Below are 22558 nucleotides of genomic sequence, written 5' to 3'. Positions count from 1 at the left end.
TAGATATATACACTTACACACAGTGATTTCTGTAGTGTTTGTTAGTATTTCTGAAGTGTTAGTTACTGGGTTTCTTATTCAGCATCCCCACAACTTGCATAAAGAAATATTCTGTATCTATTGGTATTTTAAAGTAAACTGTCAAATATTAAATACTGTGTTCACTAAATAAAAATAAGCTGAATTTTTAAAATTTCAGTTATAAAGTTCCAGAATGGTTGTTATAAATTTTCTGCACTGGGCTAAGACAGTTTAGACTGAGACACTCCTATTTCCCTTTGTCAAACCATTTTGATTTTCTAGTATTTGTCGGCTTTTCTTTGAGGTAAGACCTTACCTTGATCTCATATTTGTCTGCACTTAGGAGGATATAGTCACCAGGGCTGTGCAGGAGAGACTTAACCTTGCACTTCTGCAAAACCACCTAGAAACATAAAAATATAAACATCCACATTACAGAACAGCCTTTTTAATGTTGTTCCTATATTGTCCTTTTCTCCTTTTCTTATAAGTTATTTTTAAACTAAGAACTGGGGGGTGGAGGGGGAGGCATAGAGGGCTTAAGCAGAGCTCAGGAGCAGGTCAGAGGTTCAACAAGGATGAAATTGCTGGTCAGTCTCTGCATTCCTGGAATAACCCCAAAGCCCAGGAGCCTCTGCAGCCACACCTGGCAATGTTCAGGAAGCAGGCAGTCACAGAGGTGCTGAGGACCAGGCAAGGGTCAGCTGCAAGCCAGGCCTGTGCCTAAACTTGTACCATCTCTCTGACCTGCCTTTTTCCCTTTTTAAAATAAAGGTTTAAAAATTATACGGCCCACTAGACTTTCTAGGCTATGACAAAGTTAACCTCTCTTACGAGTTTTTCTAAATCTAGATTCTCTAAATATTTAATCAGTAGGATCTACAACTGTCAGATGTTGACATTTAATCCTAGTTTCAGCGGGAAGTTAACACTAAATTTTTTATTTTTAAAATTATGACTTTATAGAAAGATATTTGCTCGAGCATAGAAAGATATTTGCTCGAGCATAGAAAGATATGAAAAACAAAGAAAAAAGGTCCAAAGACTTAGTAATATGTGCAACTGAGTAATTTTAAATGTTAGGCAGAAATGAATCCAAAGCTGCAGACATTCTGATTTTTCAAAAGCATGTGCATATGTCATATAGGAAAAATTCTGGAACCAAAATCTACTATATTTTGATTCTGCAACCCTGGGAAAACTATCTTTGCTTCTGTTTCCTTATCCCGATTACAGGGAATGAGATACCTATGTGGGCTGGAGCAATAACAGCACAGCAGTAGGGCTTTTACCATGCACGCGGCTGGCACCGCTGACCCGGATTCGATTCCTCCGCCCCTCTTGGAGAGCCCAGCAAGCTACCAAGAGTATCTCGCCCGCACGGCAAAGCCTGGCAAGCTACCCGTGACATATTCAATATGCCAAACACAGTAACAATAAGTCTCATAATGGAGATGTTACTGGGACGGCTCGAGCAAACGATGAACAACGGGAGGATAGTGCTACAGTGCTATAGAGGCACCTATTAGCTTATATCACTGCAGAAAGAATGAAATAGAGCAATGCAAACAGTAATGTAACAAACTATCATTCTATTAGCACTTGGGATAACCTATAAACACTTAGGCTTTAGTTGTTTTTACAGTAAATCCATATAAACTTAATGGGGAGGTCAGGTTCATTCTTTGCCAAGCCAGGACTACAGATTCAACCAAACCTGACAGACTCACCACTAAGTGTCTGGTATATTTCAGGACACTGTCTTATCGTATCATTTCATTTTCACAGGAACATTTAGCGGATGAATCTCAGGCCCTGATGGCTGAGTAATGTGTCCATGATCTGACAGTGTACTGCCCCCAAGGCCATGTTTTTAACACGAACTCATTTTACATAACTTTTCCACTTAAATACTCAGGGCATCCAATAAGGAATTTTCAAAACAAAACAAAACACCTTTTATTGTGGCAAAATACACAGAATATAAGATGTACTATCTTGGAGATTGTACAGCAGGTAGGGTGCTTGCCTGGTATGTGGTCAACCATGTTCGATCCCTAGAGACCAACCCTCCCCCCCGCCCCCAAACCTGCCAGGAGCGATCCCTGAGTACAAAGCCAAGGGTATGGCCAGAGCACTGCCAAGTGTAACCCAAAATCAAACAAAATATGTGCTATCTAAATAAATTCAAGTATACAATTCAGCAGTATTATTGTTCTCTCACAACTGCTTTTATCATTATTTAGGGAACAGGGCACAAACCTGGCAGTGCGAAGGGGCCTCTGTGGGGTGCTGGGGATCAAACCAGGGTGGTGACTCAAGGAGCTGCATGTAAGACAAGCTCCTTCAGCCCTCTATCTCAGCAGCCCTCACAAACTGTTCTACCTGCCTATTTAGGAAAACACAATCACCCACACAATCTAAAACCCATCAGCCATTTCTAACTCTTTCTGTGTCCCAAGATCACTAACTGCAATTGGTTTTGCCTTAAAGACATGTCCTTCATGTGTGCCCTTCAGTTTCTCTATCGTTCTCTCAGTGCAAGCCAAAAACACCTTTCCTAACTACTGCCACATTGCTGACTGCCTTCCCTGTCTGCATGCGTTCCAGTGCAAGCTGTCTGCCATTTTTCTTAGAGGATAACTCAGAAGTTACTTTCTAAATACACATCACACCAGATCCTCACTTAGAACTTGTCCGTTAACATCACTGTCAGTTGGGGAGGGAGTGACAGTGCAGCGGTGAGGGTGACTGCTTTGCAAGCAGCCAACCGGGTACAACCCAAACACCCAATATCGTCCCCCAAGCCCATAGGAGTGGTGTCTAAGCACAGAGCCAAGAGTGAGCCCTGAGCATCATTGGGTACCATCTCCCTCCTTAAGCCAAAAAAGAAGAAAAAAAAAAAACAACACAGTAAACTCTGGGCCAGAGAAATAGTACAGGAGTTAAGGCACTGAACTTGTCCACCTCAGTTCGATCTTCAGCACCACATAAGGCCCCCAGCACCGCCAGGAATGATCCCTGAGCACTAAGCCAGGAGTAAGCCCTAAGCATATATTGGATATGGCCCCAAAACCAACACAAAGGAATAAATTCATCAATTGTTAAACACACACAAATTTTCCCTCTGCTTCCTTTCCACTTCCGATACCCCTTATCTACACTCTATATGACTGAGAAGAGCACAGAATAGCTATTTCTCACTGGTCTTCTTCTAGGTCATCAACTGTTCTAGATTCCTTTTTCTCCCACAGCCTTTATATACATCAGATCCTCAAAACCTCTACTTTTCAAACAGATACTTCCAATTTATTCTCACATGTTGTCCTTTCTCAAAATCTTCCCCTGAAAAAATATCAGTATCTTCTGAAGACTTTCTCAAAGAACAATGTAGTCATCCTCCCTAGCACTTGCCACAATTTGTAATTACTTCTGAAATTGCTATTTAGTAACTATTTCTCTTACTAGGGCTGGAGCGATAGCACAGTGGTAGGGCATTTGCCTTACAAGCGGCCAACATGGCCGACCCGAGTTCAATTCTTTTGCCCCCCTCGGAGAGCCCGGCAAGCTACCGAGAGTATCTCGCCCACACGGCAGAGCCTGGCAAGCTACCCGTGACGTATTCGATATGCCAAACACAGTAACAACAAGTCTCATGATGAAGACATTACTGAGCCCGCTCAAGCAAATCGATGAACAACGGGAGGATCGTGATCGTGATCTCCTACTAGACTAATATTCATAAGGGTAAAGGCTTGGTTCTGTTATGGTCCCTCTTATTACCCTCCTCAGCCACTGATAGAATATTGTGGTTAGGTCTTGAAAAGTGTTTTTGAGGTCTAGGGATGTCCCCTAAATGATATATAGTGTCTGCCTAGCATCTGTGAAACCATGCACGAGTTCAATTTCTAGCATTGGCCTCAAACAGCACTGGGGGTGCCCCAATTTAAGAAGCAAAACGAGGTGGCAGGAGAGATAGATAGCAGGGAAGGTGCCTACCTTACACATGGCCAATCGGGTTCAATCCCCAGCACCCTATATATGGCCTCCTGAGCCCTGCCAGGGATGATACCTGAGCACAGAGCCAGGAGTAAGGCCTTAGCACTGCCTGAATTGTGATCAAAGAAAAAGGAAAATAAAAATACTTCTGCAAGGCCTTTCCATTATTAATACTGGATTTGAGCCTTACATCAATCAAAAAGGCAACACACTGCCTGGGGAGCACTGGAAAGACACAGGGAGCAGTAGGAGCCTCGGGTGCAACTTAAGGGCACTTTCTGTTTAATCATTTAAAGGTAGACTCCAAGGCTGGGCTGGAGTGATAGCACAGCGGATAGGGCATTGCCGACTGGAGTACAATTCCCCCACCCCTCTCAGAGAGCCCGGCAAGCTACTGAGTGTCTCACCTGCCCAGCAAAACCTGGCAAGCTACCCATGACAGATATGCCAAACACAGCATCAAGTCTCACAATATTACTGGGCCCGCTCAAGCAAATCGATGAACAATGGGAGGACGGTGACAGTGACAGACTCCAAGGCTAGAAAAATAGTTCAATCCTGGTTCAATCCTCAAAACCATGAACAATCCTCTAAGCACTTCCGGGAAACAACCCCTGAGCACAGAGCTACGTGGAATAGCCAAAGTACCCCCAGGTACAGCCCCCAAATCCTCTCCACTAAGAAAGGTAGGCTGAGTAGTACTGAGTAATTTTTACCATCGTGGGACTGAGTGATTTTTTTTTTCCTGAAAGGGGATGGCAGGTCATGTAAGTCTGGGAACCTCTGCTTTAGTGCCTGACACTCATAGAAATTGATATCCTCTAAATGATTGGCATATGGGTAACCTATTTTTGCCTCCATTACACAACAAACACATTGTGAGCATCTTTCCATGTCCATTAGCCACTCATTGTTTAACTATGGTGATTCCAAATATCACTGCCAAGCTAGTCATTGCTGTATACCAGCACACTTTGTGAAAGCATATATTTCTCCCACTTACAAACCATCTACCACCTTCCATCCACCTCCAGCTCTCCCAGACTGCCACCCCCTCCCCAAAGGCAGATGTCACCAAGATTTCCTCTAGACATTTACCTACCTTGGTCACCCATTCCGTGTGCCCGGTGAGTGTGTTCAGGCAAGTCCCAGCAGATAAAGCCCACACTTTCACAGTGAAGTCTGCAGAGCCACTGACCAAGATATCCAGTTCATCATTGTAGTCAACGCTAAACACTGGTGCATATAACATATACAAAGTTAAAAATATGTCTCTGACAAAGGATCTTAAAGAGATCAAAAACATTTATTCACTAAACGTATGCCAAATTACATTGTTGGCAACCACAGTTACCATAAGCAGCTAGCAATTTTATTATAAACATTCATTTCAATAGAACTGTTATTATTGCAGCTTATTATTCGAAGGTTGGAAAGCCTCTGGAGGAATACAAGCGCCTATCTGTGCTAGCTTCAAAGTCAAAGATAAAACCAGTGCTGGAGATAATGGCAGTTGTCTGCCTGATGCTTCACAAATCTTTCCAAGCTTATAAAGGAAAACCAAAACGCTAACTAGATGACACTGTTTACTGAAGTGAGACCAAAAATAAAAATCAAGAGTCTAAGCTGGACCAAAAATAAAAATCAAGAGTCTAAGCTGCTAATCATTGCCTGGGGTCAGAAAAGGCCAATGTAAGGAGAAACAAAAACAAGGAATCCCAGTCATTCCATCCAGTGTCTAGATTTCTTCACAACCATGCCAGCAGCACTCAAAATGGTGCCAGTTTATCAAGTAATCAATTTTTTTTTTAGTTTAGTTTTTAGGCCACACCCAGTGGTGCTCAGGACTTGTTCCTGCATTTGTACACAAGCATCACTCCTAGCAGGACTGAGGCACCATATGGGGTGCCAGGATCAAAACCAGATAGGCTATGAGGCTTTGTGCAAGGCAAGTGCCCTGCCCACTGTATTATCATTCTGGCCCCTAAAATATTTGTTTTAAAAATATGTCATACTTTTAAAGAACACTGGGAAATCAGGGATGAACTCACCGGTCTTTTCTCTAAGTGAGGGGAAGAGGCGGAAGTAAAAAAAAATGTTTTGGGGGTTGGAGCAATAGCAATAGGGTGTTTGCCTTGCACACTGCTGACCCGGGTTCGATTCCCAACATCCCATATGGTCCCCTGAGCACCTCCAGGAGTAACTCCTGAGTTCAGAGCCAGGAGTAAGCCCTCTGCATCGCTGGGTGTGACCCAAACAGCAAGAAAAAAAATTTTTTCCTTTTAATTACTTCTTGTTAGACAAATACCTGTAAAAACAATTAACTCTGCCCAAGAGTTTCAGGAAGGACATCAGAAAAAAAGACGAATGAAGGACACTTACAGCTTATCAAGTAAAGAAAGAATATTGCAGGCAGAGGGAACTAAGAGCCAAGGTATGAAGTGAGGAAAAGCCACAGTAATATCAAGGGAATAGGAGAAACCGTTCTAATGCAGGGCCCTCAAACTTCATCAGGTATAAAATCACCTGACGTCATGTGTATCTCAAATGTCATGGAATACTAATCAGTTTAACACATGAATTCCATTGTAAGTCATTTATCTTCAAATATTAACTTCTACATGTGATAACAGCAAACTCAAGAAAATTTTTACAGAATGGTGAAAGACATGGAAAAACCAACAGTGGCAACAAAACAACTAGGTTTACTTCAAAGAGTTATTACTGAGCAAGACACTCGAAACTGAAGGGCAAATAAGACAGGCAAGATCTCTCCTTTTGGAGTTTTCACATGGTAGGGCGATGAATTATCGTACTTATTTATATGTGGTGAGGGTTATGAGAATATATGTTACTGGAAAACCTACAGCAGAGATACTCAACCTATATAGGGAGTCTACAAAGACTGCCCATAAAACATGATGCCTTAGAGCACAGACTGAAACTCTCAGAGGCAAGAGAGAGAGAAAATTTCCTGCTTCAAAAGAGGCTTGAAATGAGCTCAAGTCTCAAATTTATAATCAAATGACTGTTTCTGGTACACAAATGCTGCTATAAAACTATGAGGAAATATTCAGTTACCTGCTTCTTTTGCATCTCTAGGTAGTGGCTCATTTTAATCAATATTCAACCAAGCTTCAAACTGATGCAATCTGTATAGATATCACATAATCTAGGAACCACTGTCACTCCAAAAATATTTTCAGCCCTAATTCTGAAAATAAAGTGGACTGAATTTATAGCATAGGACTTTGGGAGACATGGAATGTGATAAAAGCTAAGGAAACAAACTGCCCGATAGGATACAAATAAAACAGAGAGAGAGAGAACTACCTCCCTCCAGCCGAAGGATACAAGGAAACATAGAAGAGTTTTCAAATAGGTCAGTCAGAGGGGAAATTCCAAAATAAGAAAAGGTACAGTGACAGAAACAGGGGTTAGGAGCACTGAGAGATTAACAAACGGAACAAAAAAGGAATCATATTTTGGCTCCTGGCATTAAGGAAAGAGGTTCAAGTAACTGTAGAAACCCTTGAAAAAGAGCAACCCACCCGCCCCCGTGTGCCCCCGGAAGTGCTGGGTCCTGGCTCCGGAACTCCACTCCCAGCAGGCCACAGTGTTGTCAAAGGAGCCTGTCACAAGCTTCTGCTCATCAAACTTCACCGCTGCACAAGTGTGGGTCTGGATGCCATAAACACACTGCCCTGTGCTCACATCCCACAATTTTGCAGACAAGTCATCTGACCCTTCAAGAGAAAAGAAAGGTTAATAAGAAAACAAACATTATAGCCTTACCAATTCATAACAGAATGAAAATAAAACTTTGACAGAAAACCAGAGGGAGAGGCATTTAACAAAGTGAGCAGAAAACTGAACTATAAAGCAAAAGGAATCAACTATCTCATTAGGTTAAGCTGTACATTATGAAGCTGAAAATATTTAAGTGTAGAATAAGATCTTGGCTCTCCAGGCTTCTGTGAGTCATCTAATTCTGTCTACTAACCTAATAAACATTCATTTTAAAGACATGTCTCAGTAAGACAGGCAATTTTCGCTCTCCTCGGAGGCCTGTACCATTCTGTTTCTTTACCTCTCCTCACCTCCTTCTCCAAGTTGACTCCTCAAAGGTTCAATCTAGGCACTGATACTCTCCAAAGCTCTGACCCTGTATGTTCAAATACTTGTGGGAATCTCCCCTTAAACACCCAACTTAAACAACCAATGAATACAATAATAAGAGATGCCACAGATCAAACCCAAATCAGCCACATACATAGCAAAGGCCCTACAGATGGCATTTGTGTCATAGCATTCTGCTTTAGATTTGACACGCTCATGATGAATTGGTATGAACATCTAATTACTGTATCTAGCATATATAATAGGTAAACTAGAGCACTCTTCCCTTCATTCTCAGTGAATAGGCTTTATTTTGACTTTTAAATGTGAATGTGCAGATAAGCCATTTCTATGAGTTTACCTCAAGAAATACTATAAAATATGCTATAAGATGACCTTGGACTAACAAATAAGGAACATTGGTCTACTTTAATCAGAAATCTCTAAACCTGGACATATTTCTGTTCAGTACTTGGAGGGGAGGAGGGGCATGAGGACAGAACGAGAGAAGGAGCTTTGTATGCTTTGCATGCAGGAGGCCTGGGTTCAATCCTCTGGACCATAGGGTCCCACGAGCAGAGTCAGTCACAAACAACCTCCAAGCAATAAGCTAGGAATAGTCCCAAAACTCTTCAAGATGTGGGCCCCAAAATAAAACCAAAGCGTCAAGACATTTCACAAAATTCTCGAGTTTGGGTTTCTCTTAGCCAGATCTGACAACTCTGAACCTGAATCCAAGAGAGCAGATTCCTGACGGTGAGAACGGGCAAGTATTGTCCAGTCAGCGATAGTCTACAAGATGACCATCATTATTTGATCAAGTTTCCTAGCTGATCCCAGTATGTTCTCTGAGGACAGACTAGCTTTAATTCATCTATAGATGTCCTCATATTGCCTTTCATGCAGTAGGTATTTAATCAATAAAAATGTACCGAACAAGATAAAGCACAAGTTTCCTTCTTACCATTTCAGAAATCAACAGAAGGCTATCTCCTTCAATCTATACCATGTTCATTTCTATCATTACCCACCCATTCTTCTTGTTCTGTTTTGGTTTGGGCCACACCAGAGGGCCACAGAGCTTACTCCTGCCTCTGTGCCCAAGGATCACTTGGCAGGGTTCAGAAGACTGCACAGGGTAGTAGGGACCAACCTGGATTGCCTTATGCAAGATAAGAACCCTACTCTCTGTACTATCATTCCAACCCATTACCCATCAATTCTTTTTGGCATTTATTACCTGTTTCCTCAAGAAGCTAATATGATAATTACTTGTAATTTTTTTTACTATCAAATCTAGAATGCCACAATTTAATCACAGGTTGTTTCTGACTGACTCTGCTCGCTGATTAACAAGATGGCATAAACATGTCTTTAATTTTCTAATAAATACTTCTCAACAGTAATGGTCCCAGAATGCTATTAGAAAAATTAAACTAATTCTTTAGATCATTTTCAATAAACAGACATAACTTTCATGTCTGTCAACTTCCATAACTTTCAGCTGAAAATCTGATGAGATTAACTGGAATAAAAATAACATAGCATATAATCCCACTTTGAGAATAACCTAAAAAATGCAGAGCAGGATATCAGGACAAAGCTCAGAGAGCACTTGGCTTGTATGTGTGAGAACCCAGATTTGATCCCTAGCACTTCAAAAGGGGGGGGGAGGACAAAAAAACATGCACGGCTATTGTAGGTATTAACTTTCCAGGGAGATAGAGAATTCAATGAAATGTCCAATTCTCTTACATTCCAAGAAACTGAGGTATTATTATTTCATTTTAAATGTAGGATGAGAGATGTTTTATTTATTTGGGGTTTGGGGTCACACCTAGCAATGCTCAGGAATTACACCCAGCAGTAATAAGGGACGCCGGGGATCAAACCAGAGTCAGCCACATGCAAGTCAAGGGCCCTACCTGTTGCACTATCTCTCCAGCCTCCCACCCACACCCCTGCCAAGATGTTTTTAAAACACTGAAGTGTTTCTTGTTTTGCTTTTTGGGTCACGCCTGGCGATGCACAGGGGTTACCCCTGGCTCTTCACTCAGGAGTTACTCCTGGTGATTCTCAGGGGACCATATGGGATGCTGGGAATTGAACCCGGGTCAGCAGTGTGCAAGGCAAACACCCTACCTGCTGTGTTATCTCTCCAGCCCCTGAAGTGGTTCTTAAAATGAGTCAACTGCCAGTATTTATGTAAGTGGAAATGATCACCACCCTGGAAGACAACACTGCATCTTAATCTTTAAGATGTTAGCTTTATCTTCTTGAGTATGAGGTGCAAAGAACAAGGAAAGGAAAAAGCACCTTGGAGAAAGTACGACCAAGTACTGAGAACAGATGACATTTCAGTCATAGGATTATAGGACACAGAAAATAACACCAGAATAAAATAACTTCAGGAAAATAATGTAAGAATGACATAACTTCAGACACAAAATGCCTTTTATAAAACTGGTCCGAAGAAATTTTACAGCAGGTAGGGTTCCTGCCTTGTATGCAGCCAACCCAGGTTCAATCCTCGGCTCCACATATGGTCCCTAAGCACCAGCAGGAGTTATCCCTGAGCACAGAGCCAGGAGTAAGCCATGAGTATCTCCAGGAGCCCCCCTTTGCCCACCCCCACCCCCAAATCCTGATAAAACTTCAAGAACAGATAAACATGATGTATACACACAAAGGTACAGCATATACTATTAAAAATGACAACCACAAGAGCCAGAGAGACAGTACAGTGGGTAGGGTGCTTGCCTTGAATGAGGCCAATCTGGTTCGATCCCTGGCACCCCATATGGTTCTCTGAGCAAAAGTGATCCCTGAGTGCAGAACCAGGAGTAACCCCTAAGCATGGCTGGGAGTGGTCTCAAAACAAAAACAAACAAAAAATGACGACTACATAGTTTAGGTTAATATCTTAGTGGCGACCAGAAGTCACCTTGAACTGTTCCATTCCTGAAGGTGCTTAGGGGTACCCTGTAGTGCCGGGATTCAAACTAAGGGCTCCTACAAAGCATATGCTCCAACCCTCTAGCTCCCTGGGGCACCATGCCCAAGCTCAACTTCTAGTTTCTTTTTAAAATTTACAAAATTTTAGAGAAAGTTTTTTGTTCCCAACTTTTATTGACAGTTTAACTCTTCTAAAATAATCTACTTGCTAGGTCTAGACACAAATTGAGTATGGGAGGCAGCAGAGTGTGGGGATGGGGGGAGGTATTTTGACCTGGAAGGCCAAGTCTCATTCAGGCAAGGCATGCACTTTACCACTGCACCACATCCTGGTCACACCAAAAAAAATTTTAAGTAACACATGAGTTTGTATTTATTTGTGACAACTTTTATTTTTCTATTATGAGAAATAGATACTCTGAACCTAAACTGATTTCCAATTGCAACATTACCCTTAGTTTAGGGTACTTTAGTTTAGATATTCAGTTTCCAATCTGGAGCTGGAGTCAGTACAGGGGTTTTTATCTTGCAAGCAACTGATCCTAGATATGTTCCCTGAAGTAATGCCAGAAGTGATCCCTGAGCACAGAGGAGTTAAGTTCTGAGCACTGCTGTGTGTAGCCCCCCAAAACTAAACCAAAAACCCTAAGCTCTCTGCTCATTGTAAGTTTTGGCTTTTTCCTTCAAAGTACCCCTTTTTTATGCCTCTCATGACATTGCAGGAAAGGGTTTCTTGTTATGTATGGTACTGACTCAGGAGACAGTTTCAACAGAGTTATATCGGGGGGGGGGGGGGGGGGGGGGGGAACCTCAGCTTCAGCCATTGGAAACTCCCCTTCTGAAGAAAGGAACTAACGAATAATTATGGCTACCTCCTCGCTGAAGATCTTGAGACTGAAGATCCAGAGTGAGGAAAGACTTGTAGAAGAGCTGGACTAGCCATTGTGTAGTATGTGTGGAAGCAGAAGGCTCTGGGCATCAACTTGAGCTGAGGTGGACTCCAGTACAACTGATTCATTGGCCCGAGCAATCAGCACTCTAGGGCTGAGGCTAGAGCCTTCCCCTGTGTTTCAGCTGGTCTTCATCACCCAGCACTCCTGCCCCACCTGGTGCTAAGGCGTCTGGGAGACCAAGCTGCCAATAGATCTGCCTGAGATCTAGCTGCACTAGATCCCAGGGAACCAGGGGCATCTGGGGCCTGAGGAGATGAGTGTGAGAAGACATCTCCCTCCAGTGCACACACTCAACATGCATGAATCCTCTACAACAATGCTTCCCAAAGTGAGCAATCTTGCAGCCCAGGGAGAGCTCTGAAATGACCCTCAGCTGCAGTGGTAGACTTGGCGTGCAACTGAGGAGTGCTTCCTTGGGGCTGGAGCAATAACAGTGAGTAGGGTGCCTGACTTGCATGCAGCTGAACTGGATTCAATCCCTAGCACCTCTGAGCCCGCATGATGTGGCAGTCCAAAAACAAACAAAAAAGGCTCCTGAAGGGTGCTTTCTGTTTGCTTAAAGAAAGTGGAGTTACCAGGAATGCTCAGCATCTTTTTTCTGGAAAGTAGACAGTAGTCTAATAACTGCAAACCTCTGCCACAGTATTTTTTTTTAACTAAATTCACTATTGAAAAATAAAAATAAAATTTTTTTAAAAACTAAGTAAATAAATTCACTACTTGTAGAAAAAAATTAACCAACAAGAAGAGCATAGGAAAAGATAGTTCTGATAAACATCATGCTTTAAAAATGTGGAAAAATGTGGAGCTTTCTTCTAGGAAAATTGTATTAAAATGATTATCTTCCCAGAGATGGACAGTACAGGCAGTCAAGGGATATCCCATGCATGAAGCTGACATGGTTTGATTCCCGGCACAAGAGTCCTTACCCCAAGCACTGCAGGGTGAAGCCCTGGATGCTTCCTAAGCACTGCCAAGTATGGCTCTGAAGGCCTTCAGATGCTACCAGGGTGGCCTAGGTAATACCCAGCATCAAGAAACTGAACAGTGCCATATCCTTGGCCCTAACGTTAAAGAGTTGGCCTAGTTGACTGAGAATCACCAAGAGGAGTCCAAGGTCTCTTGGGCCCTTGTTTGGAGGCTCCAGACAAATAAAATAGAATTATTGTCTTCTCTAGAGAAAAAAAGGATTCGGCGGGGTGGGGGGCGGGGGGAGGAGGAAATGTCATTACCATTTATCTCATATAATTACAGGTTATGCCACTATAGGTTATCTCATTAATTAACACCTGCTATTCTCCAACCAAGCCATTCTCCAAAAGGACGAGTTTGTTCATACTCTATGAAATGCAAAAATAAAAACAGTTCCATGGTCTCTCACCTGTACAGAGAAGTCCATCTTTGTAGTAAAGTGCATACACCCTGGCACTGTGTCCAATTAGCGATGAGGTCTCGAAGGCTTCATGATCTTCCAGTTGCTTCATTCTCAAAATAGCCTTCAAATAAACCTTCTTCCAGTGCAAAGCGTCCTGAACAGAATCATCTATCTGCCAGCCCAAATTTTTACATGCAGTCTGCCACACCTCTGTACAGGCACTTATCACCTTATTCCACTGCTTAGAGACGAGGCAGCATGTGAGTAAAGTCTGAGGATCGAGCCATTTTAACAAATAAAAACTGAGCTCCAGGGGGAGGAGTTTGAGGAAGTCCCGCTTGAGGAGGGTCTCCAGGTTATTGGAGAGATGCCTGAGCTGGACTGCCCCACTCAGACTAATCAGGTGATCCAGAGTTTCATTTTTCTGCAAGTCCGTCAGAGAAAGAAATGTAACAGAAATGTTATCAAGCCATGTCTCAAAGTCCTTTCTCTCCATAAGGTTATGGAAAAATTTACCTGTGACACATCAAAATATTGTATTAGTTCTGTTCAGTAAAGACCATTCAAACAAGACTGCTAATAAATGAAGCATTAAAATTTAGAGCAACAAACTTAACATTACAATTTATGCTTAAACGTACTACACTTTAACTTCACAGTAAAAAACACTATTTATCTAAAAGTTTTCCAGGCACAAAGAAGAAAGTACATCTGAGAAAACATACTTCAACATATCACTAGTTCGGAAACTACTTCATTGGAACTTATGTGCATATGTGCACCTGCTCTTTCTTTTATTGTAGCACATGCTGCACTATCTTCACAGTAAAAGATTGACGAAGTATTTATTCATCATTAAACTTTGTATTTTAATTAGTATGCCCCTCATCAAAACCATCATTAACTCCACTGTTTTAATACATTCTATTTGGGCACTAAACTCACATACATATATACATACATACATACATACACACATACACACGCACGCACACGCACACACACACCCCAACAGGATGTAACAAAAAGAAAGCAAGTACACAAGCAATAACCCGAGACATTTACTTATCATACTTGGCACAACGTGACCTATTACCAAGTTCACGGAACTGACTGACTTGTGACTATTGCAACAGATGTACAGGCAAAATAGTCTGAGGAAAAAAATAAGTATATGTAATAATTATGTGGCTCAGGTATTCTGGTTCTTCCACTTCCTCTATGGCACTGCCTGTTGGTACATGAATTATCAAAGGCCTTATCTGGTGTTAGTCTGTTTAATAAGCCCCATAAGAGCTCAACCAAATGCCCCAATGGAGCCATAATGATTCTGGGAGCCTGCACAAGTAAGAATAATTAATAATCCTGATGCTTATGAAACATCAAGAAACAGACATCCTCATCTACACTTTGCAAAAAAAGCTAGAGGTCAAAAAAGTCAAGATATTTGCCTATGTCAACAGAGCGTTTAAAACAGCAGCGGGATAGACCCAAGGGCCCTCAGGTCAGTACCTCTTGCAGAAGCTGGCTGCAATCAGCAGGATCACAACCAGGTGACAAGGTCAGGAAAACCATGCCTAACTGACAATATCACCTTTACCTCCCTCCCATCACCCTTCAAGAGAATGGCAAATTACTCCAGAGCTAAATGGAACATACAGATAGTTTTTCCCAAGTACCCAGCATTACAAAGAGTGTCAGGGTGGGAAATGATATCAGACAATGGGGACTAAACTAATGAAAAAAAAAAAAAAAGAAATAAAGCAAAGCTAAAAAGACCAACTCTCCCAAGGTTGGTCATCTGGTGACAAGTCACTGCAGGAGATACAGGCAAGTTTGTTATTCTCTTAATTTTCATAGGTTTTAACATTTCATGATTAAAAAAATAATAATAAATCTTCCAATATGGTCAGTTTACCTCCAGATGATATTGTTTTTCTTAAAATAACATAGAAGAGGAATATAGATTTCTTTCTATATATGTCACCCTGATCAGACCTATGTTTTTAAAAAAGACAGGTCTCATCTCCCACTTAGTTAGTTTCAATGAAAATTATCATTTATCAATATCAAATGTGGTGAGAAGGTTACCATTTCTCATCTCACCATCTAATAGTCATTTGGGGAGAGAGGGGGAAGAGGGGAGTGATGGGGAAAGGAGGGTGCCACATCTTGTGGGGCCTGAGGCTACTCCAAGTATAGTGTTCCCAGAGATGCTTAGGGTACCATGCAGTGTCAAGGGATCTACCAAACTCAGGGATCCTGACTACAAAGCATGTGCTCCAGCCTTTTAAACTGGACCCCAAGTTGTGATTTTTGAACAACGGCCTTTAAAATAATAATTCTGAAGTCTTAGGACTTAGACCAGGTAGAATTTATTGATTTTTGTTTGGGGCCACACCTGGCAGAGTTCAGGGTTGCTGGGATCAAACCTGAACGCAAAGCAAGTGCTTCAGCCCTGAGCCATCTCTTCAGTCCAAAATTTTGTTTACTTAAAAGATCTTCATGGTTACCAAAAGTGTTCTGTCCACCAAAGGTTTTATCACTAAAAACAAACCTCTTCTGTTTTCTAACTCCTAACCACCTTCTATTACAACAATTTTCACTTTAAAATTAAAAACATACATTCAAAGCAAGAAGAAAGCAACCCTTTTCTGTGGACATTCATCACTATCCCTACAGCTAAATAAATGACAACAAATCTGATACACTCTGAATACAATGTCACGTTTCCATCATTCACAAAAGAGAAAAGCGAAATCCTACACCAGGCAATCTTAATGTATCCTATGACACTACTAAGGATTATGAACAAACTACAAGCTTATTGGATAAGCACCTTAAAACAACAAAATATCCATTCTGAATTAGTTTTTTTTAAAAAAAAGTTACATTATATTACCCTATAAACTGCTAAATCCTCTGGGGAAGATCTGTTTTCCATTTTTTCACAGAAAGTTAAAGTCATGAAAAGAAACATACTTTCAAAATAAAAGAGGCATCCAGTAATGCTGTTGCATGCTTAAAAAAAAAAAAAAACTTTGGGGGGCATGATCTGGCCCAGTGATAGAGCATATGCCTATCATATTCAAGGTCCGAAATTCAAGCCCCAGCGCTACAAACCAACAAAAAAGTTTTCCCTTTGCTAAAATTAACAGACTTTAGAGGAAATTTTCTTAATTAAGGTCACAGGTCTAAACTGAACTCTTCCAGTCTCTAGGAATATCATGTACTGGCAGCACAAGGTCCCTCGGGAAAAACTTCAGGAAGTGGGATTTCAATTCAACATGAGGAGGCGCTTTGAAACTGTCAGCGCTTTCCAATAATGGAACAGCTAGCTACTTCCAGAGTAGTAAGCTTCCCATTACTGGAAACAGTCAAGGACAGTGGATACAAAGGCAGAGTGAGGTAAATGCAAATAGTTCAGATCTCCAACTAATTCAGCCACTTCCTATGGGATCACAGGCTTGCTCAACTAACATGTAGGCTTCAGTCTCCTCATCTGAAAAAGGGAAGGTCATCACTTGGAGGGCGGTGAAAATCACAAATAGAACAGTAACATGCTGAGCATACAGCCCAATCTAGGGTAACTCGAGGTAACTCAACTGGCACTGCTATGAGTATCTAACAGGAGAGCAGTTGGTGGTACTAAAAGGCTGAAAAAGAGAGATCACTAACCTCTCTTTCTAACGCTGATCTTTCTATAAAGATTCTATTGGCTTATCTGGGAGAAAAAACTCAAGAGTTCAAATGACTGGAGTTTAATTTTACAGTTAAGGACCATTACTGACAGGAGGCTGCAATTTTCCACTTGTTGCGTTTTTCTCTGTATAGTCCAAGCTGTCTTGGTTGTCTAACTTCAGACAGAACTTTATACTTGCCCTCCTGCCCTCAATATTAACAATCAAAAAGTTCTGAAGAAACAGGTAGGGGAGATGAAAAGACTCCTAATTTAGGACACGAGAAATCTGGGTATGGTATCTGGTTCTGCCATTAACTCTCTATGTTGGACAACTCTCAAATTAGTGTGAGTTCTGAAGACTCACATGTTGCACGTATTATCCCATTTGATTTTCACCACCTCACTGAAGATAATGTAAGTGCCCCTAACAAACGGAAATGGGTGACCTATTACACCTGGCCCTGAGTTACTAAGTCCCAGGATCATCCTGCCTAGCAGTGTCACTGAAGCATATCCATCTACTGCAGGGAAAATCTTGGCTTGCAAAGGACCAGATAGCACCGAGTTGATCAATTACTGCCTCAGAGGTGGATTGAAAAGATCCACAGGAAACAGACGGCTCAAACCTTGCTCTGTCCTTCATCCTTCCCAAACAAAACAAAACCTACATCCAGCTAGGTCCTTAAGAGGGATAGGGCACTGTGAATAAAACACCAATCACCTTTTCCTCTCCTCCGTGGCCTAGCCTGAGAGTGCAAGCTGGCATTTGTTACCGAGGAAGGGAGGGGTTTCATCACCCGCCTCTTTTATCAAGTCCAGCAGTGGTTAAGGAATACAAAGGCCTTGACAATAGATTTTTTAAAACATCGTGCACACGCGCATACACATACACACACAAACTCACTCTCACTCTCTCTCTCTCTCACTCTCTCTTGTTTAAGCGTCAGACAGCTTTGGAATATTCAAGGCGCTGGCTGCCCGCGGAGAACAGTGGCAGGGAAGAGCCTCTTTTTCAAATGTAAAACCACGCGCAGACGTTTCAGACTTAAAAGCCGCCTGGCGTTTTCCTGGCGTTTTCCGACAGGCCAGCACGGCTTTGAAAGAAGACAAAATCCCGGCAGCGCCCAGTTCGGGCAGCAGCTCCGCGGGGTGGCAGGGCGGCCCTGGGCAGCCGCGCTTCATCCTTCAAGCCCCGGGACTGCCACCTGGGGGGAGGATGAAGCGGGGCGCTGCCCGGAGAGGGGGGGGGCTCCGCAGGAGGCACAAGCGTGCATCTGAGGCACCTCCCCGTCTCACACACACACACACACACACACACACACACAGGCACGCATACACACGAGGGGACTCGGCACACGCGTGCGTCTGAGGCGCCTCCCCGCCCCCCCCCACACGCAGCCCCACACACACACACACGAGGGGGCTCGGCAGGAGACACATGCGTGCATCTGAGGTGCCTCCCCCGCCACACACACACACAGACACAGAACACAGACACACGAGGGGGCTCTGCAGGAAGCACACGCGTGCATTTTAGTTTTCTCCCCGTCACACACACATGCACACATACACACACACGAGGAGGCTCGGCAGGAGGCACACGCGTGCATCTGAGGTTCCTCCCCGTCACACACACACACACGCACACACACACACGAGGGGGCTCGGCACACGCGTGCGTCTGAGGCGCCACCCCGCCACACACAGACACACGCATACACAGACACACGCACACACACAAGCACGCATACACACGAGAAGGCTTCGGCACACGCGTGCGTCTGAGGCACCTCCCCGCCACACGCACATACACGCACACACACGCGGGGGCTCGGCACACGCGTGCGCCAGACGCGCCTCCCCGCCACACACACACGCACGCACACACCACGCACATACACGCGCGCACGCACACACACACACGCACACACACACACACCTGTTCCCGCGGCGGCACACCCACAAAGCCGGGGCCGGCCCTGGCACTCGCGACAGCGCGCTCGGCGCCGTCACCCCGCACCGGCTCTCGGCGCCCTAGGTCGGTCGGGGCCAGCCCGGGACAGCATTGTTAACTCATTCGACGCGGCGGCGCGGGAGACAGACGCCCCCCGCCCCAACACACACACACACACACACACACCCCTCTACAAGATCCGACTCCACGCCCCCGCTCGCCGCCCCCCCCCCCGGGAAGCCCCTCCGGGCCCGCCGTGTCCCGCGCGGCACTGACCTGAGCGAGCGCCCCGGGGCCCGGGACCTCGCGCCGGGCTCACAGCGACTGGGCGCGCTCGGGCCGCCGGAGCCTCGCAGCGGCCGGGTCCGCTCCGCAGCCATGGCGCCTGCAGAGACACAAAGACAAACAGCCCGAGGGGCGGCGGGTCAGCCGGGGCGCCCGGGGCAGTCGCCGCCCGGAGCCCCGGCCCCGCCTCGCACACAGACCTGGACCAGCGGCCGCCGCTCCCGGTTCGCAGCCTCACAGGGGAGCGGCTTCCGGTGCTGCTTGCGTCATCTCCGCGCGTCCCTCCGCCCGCGGCGCCCGGCGGACGCGGCTGCGCTTCCGGCCCCCGCCCGGCCTGGGGCGGGAGGGGCGGGGTGGAGGCGGGGGAGGCGGAGCCCCGGGAGGCGGGCGGAGCATGCGCGCGACGTTCCGCTCGCTTGGGGCTCGGGGCGCTGGGGCGCAGGTGGCCCGCGTGCGGTGCAGGCGCCGTGGCCACGCACGTTTGGTCTCGCCTCTGATCTTGCGCCGACTTGGCGGCACTTTTTGTGATCCTTACTTTAAGTAGGAGGAGGAGCAGGAGAAACTGCACCTATTATGTCTTCGATATCGTTCGGGGGAGTGCGGGGCGGGGAATAGCGTGAACAAAACGCTCAGAAAAATATCGCTCATCTCTTGGGGCGTAGGGAAGACAGAATAACAGAGCAAGGCTTAGTGCAAACTTTAGCAAATGCCAATAAAGCAGTAAAGGTAAGAAGAGGGGTGGAGCGTGAAACAAGTGAGTGAGATGATGTAGTTTTGAATGTCAGCCCTCATGGCCTGGATACTTAATATCACTGACCTTATTTTCCTACCTGCGAGGCAGTTATTTTCTCATCTGATCATCCTTAGGACTGAGGGAAAGGAAATTTATGAATCTAAAAGATTCATAAAGAGCTAACGGTGCTTTGTAGGTGGCATCAAATTCAGTTCACCTAATAAATGTAGTAACTATTATTAGCGCTTATTTTTAGGGATAGGAAAATTCAGGTCAAAAGCATTTTTTACCATGAAGTCTAAGTATCATACTAGCTGACTGTCATGAGGTTAAAACCCAGACCCCCTCTTCCTTGCCTAAGGCCTCATTAATCACACACACACACACACACACACACACACACACACACACACACTCACACACACCTTGTACCAAAACTATTCTAGAAAACGTTCAGTAATTATGTTTTCCATGCTGTCTCTATGCCGCCACTAACATTTTTGTGGTCATTGAGCAAAAGGTGACTAAAGCATCCAAGAACATATATTAGTTTTATTTCATTTTGCTATCCAGATGGCTACTATATCAGGCAAGCTGACCCAGAGATAAAGACATAGCATATAAAACGGACTATAGACACTCAAATATCCAGTAGGTCACAGCCAAGGTAACAACTGTTCTTGAAACATGGAAATGGAAGTCTGAGACAAATGGTAAACTAAATATACTGTCCTGAAAGTTAGGTCTTAAGGCAAAAAAAAAAAAAGTATTAGTGGGAAACAGGGAGCCTCTGTAGACTGAGTTTGTACTTTCAAAAGTGATAAGGCATCAGACAGGACAACTTCAATGGAAGGAACGGCCATACCAACATATAAAGAAACCAAGCATCTCCTTTTTCAGAAAACAATCTCAACGCCTATGGTAGGAATTTGATAGATGAATCAAATAGAGAATTTCCAATTGAGTTACCCCAGAGACTATATTGCTTGAACACCTCATAGGTGAGGAATCCAAATTGCCTAAATTTATCCCAGAGTTGATTCAGGAGCAAAACTTATGACTCAAAAAATATAAAAAGAGAATTTCAAAATAAGTCTTCTGTTTAATGAAATCCTTTACAAAACTACATAATTAGTCAATTTAATACATGCAAAAATTCCCTACATTTGAAAATGCTTGGGTTTTATTTTCCTATTTTTGTAAAGATCCCCAAGATCAAATGACTGGTTGAGAAAATATAGCCAACTTTCAATGTAATGAGTTATTTCAAGCCAAATAATTTTTGGGGCTTTTTGGGTTACACCTGACAATGCTCAGGGGTTATTCCTGGGTCGTCACTCAGGAATTACTACTGGTGGTACTCAGAGGACCATATGGGATACTGGAGATCGAACTCAGGACACCCGCATGCAAGGCAAATGCCCTACCTTCTGTGTTATCATGTATTATCGCTCTGGCCTCCTACCCAAATAATTCAAACAATAAAAATAAAACTACTGAGAAGGAAATATGGTCAACATGTGAAAAGAAAAAGGTAAACTAAAGGCTATCATGATGGATCAGGAAGGTAGTATAGCAGGTAAGATACTTGCCTTGTGTGTGCCATAGCCAAATTCAATCCTTGGCATCTCAGAACCCTGAGCACTGCCAGGTGTGATCCTTAAGTACAACCAGGCCCAAAAATGAAAGTAAAAAGCCTGGCATGAGAACAGAAATTCAGTACACTACCTTATGACACGAGCATTATACTATTGTTCTCTTAAACTTATACTGCAAGTGATTTGAGGGATAATTCCCCTGTATGCTAGAAAAAATAGCAAATATCAAATGCTTAGTTTCTTTCATTCAGGCCAAAATAAAACACATGTTGTTTTCCATTTTTGGATAAAGTTGCCCGGAAAAGGTGGTTTGAATGGGATACAACTGGTTTAGTTAAGGTCTTACTAAATGGCTTATACTAGGAATTCAAAATCATCCCACAGAGACATGTCTCAAATCACACTATATGATGTTTTTGGGGGGGAGAAAACAATGGACCTCTAAGTATTTCTTGATGTCTACAACATTTCTTATGTGTGATGCACTTCAAAACATACTTGTGTGACTCTTATAGTGTAATAATACTTCTGTGGAGAGCATTAACCTTTCTTTCAACACCCACATATACTTACCCAGGAACTTAGCGTAAAGACAAAGGGTCAGTCCCAAGAGGTACACAGATTGGAAGGATTTTTGAAGAGGCTTGCTTTTTATTTTCTCAGTTGTAGATTCACTCCAGCTGTAACATGATCAGCACTTATTCTCCCATGGAGACTGCAGGTATTATGGGACAAAAGCTCAGGTTGGTTGACAAGAAACCTTATCCATAAAGTCTCAACCACTTCCACTGCTATTAGACTGAAGTGATCCTGAAATACATTTGGGCAGTAATTGGCACCTGGGTTCAATAATTTCCGAAGTCCTGAAGTTTTTCACAGACGGC

General features: G+C 43.6%; 1 protein-coding gene across 2 annotated transcripts in view; it reads right to left on the bottom strand.

Moving 5' to 3' along the window:
* The window catches only part of FBXW2 (F-box and WD repeat domain containing 2), a 30002-nt gene extending 10333 nt beyond the window's left edge, over positions 1-19669 (bottom strand). The window contains exons 1-6 of one of the 2 annotated variants that reach the window (XM_056138656.1): positions 19544-19669; positions 19335-19443; positions 13429-13938; positions 7572-7766; positions 5123-5256; positions 338-424 (exon numbers count right to left, since the gene is read on the bottom strand). In XM_056138656.1, the coding sequence (XP_055994631.1) occupies positions 338-424; positions 5123-5256; positions 7572-7766; positions 13429-13918 (906 nt within the window). In that variant the 5' untranslated portion in view covers positions 13919-13938; positions 19335-19443; positions 19544-19669. The other variant, XM_056138657.1, reaches the window with a different exon arrangement.
* Positions 19670-22558: the final 2889 nt, after the last annotated feature.

The sequence above is a fragment of the Sorex fumeus genome, unplaced genomic scaffold (assembly GCF_029834395.1).
Source record: "Sorex fumeus unplaced genomic scaffold, SorFum_2.1 ptg000129l, whole genome shotgun sequence".
Taxonomy (NCBI): domain Eukaryota; kingdom Metazoa; phylum Chordata; class Mammalia; order Eulipotyphla; family Soricidae; genus Sorex; species Sorex fumeus.
The sequence above is the reverse complement of the archived record's forward strand: the minus strand, read 5'-3'. Positions and strand labels throughout refer to the sequence as shown.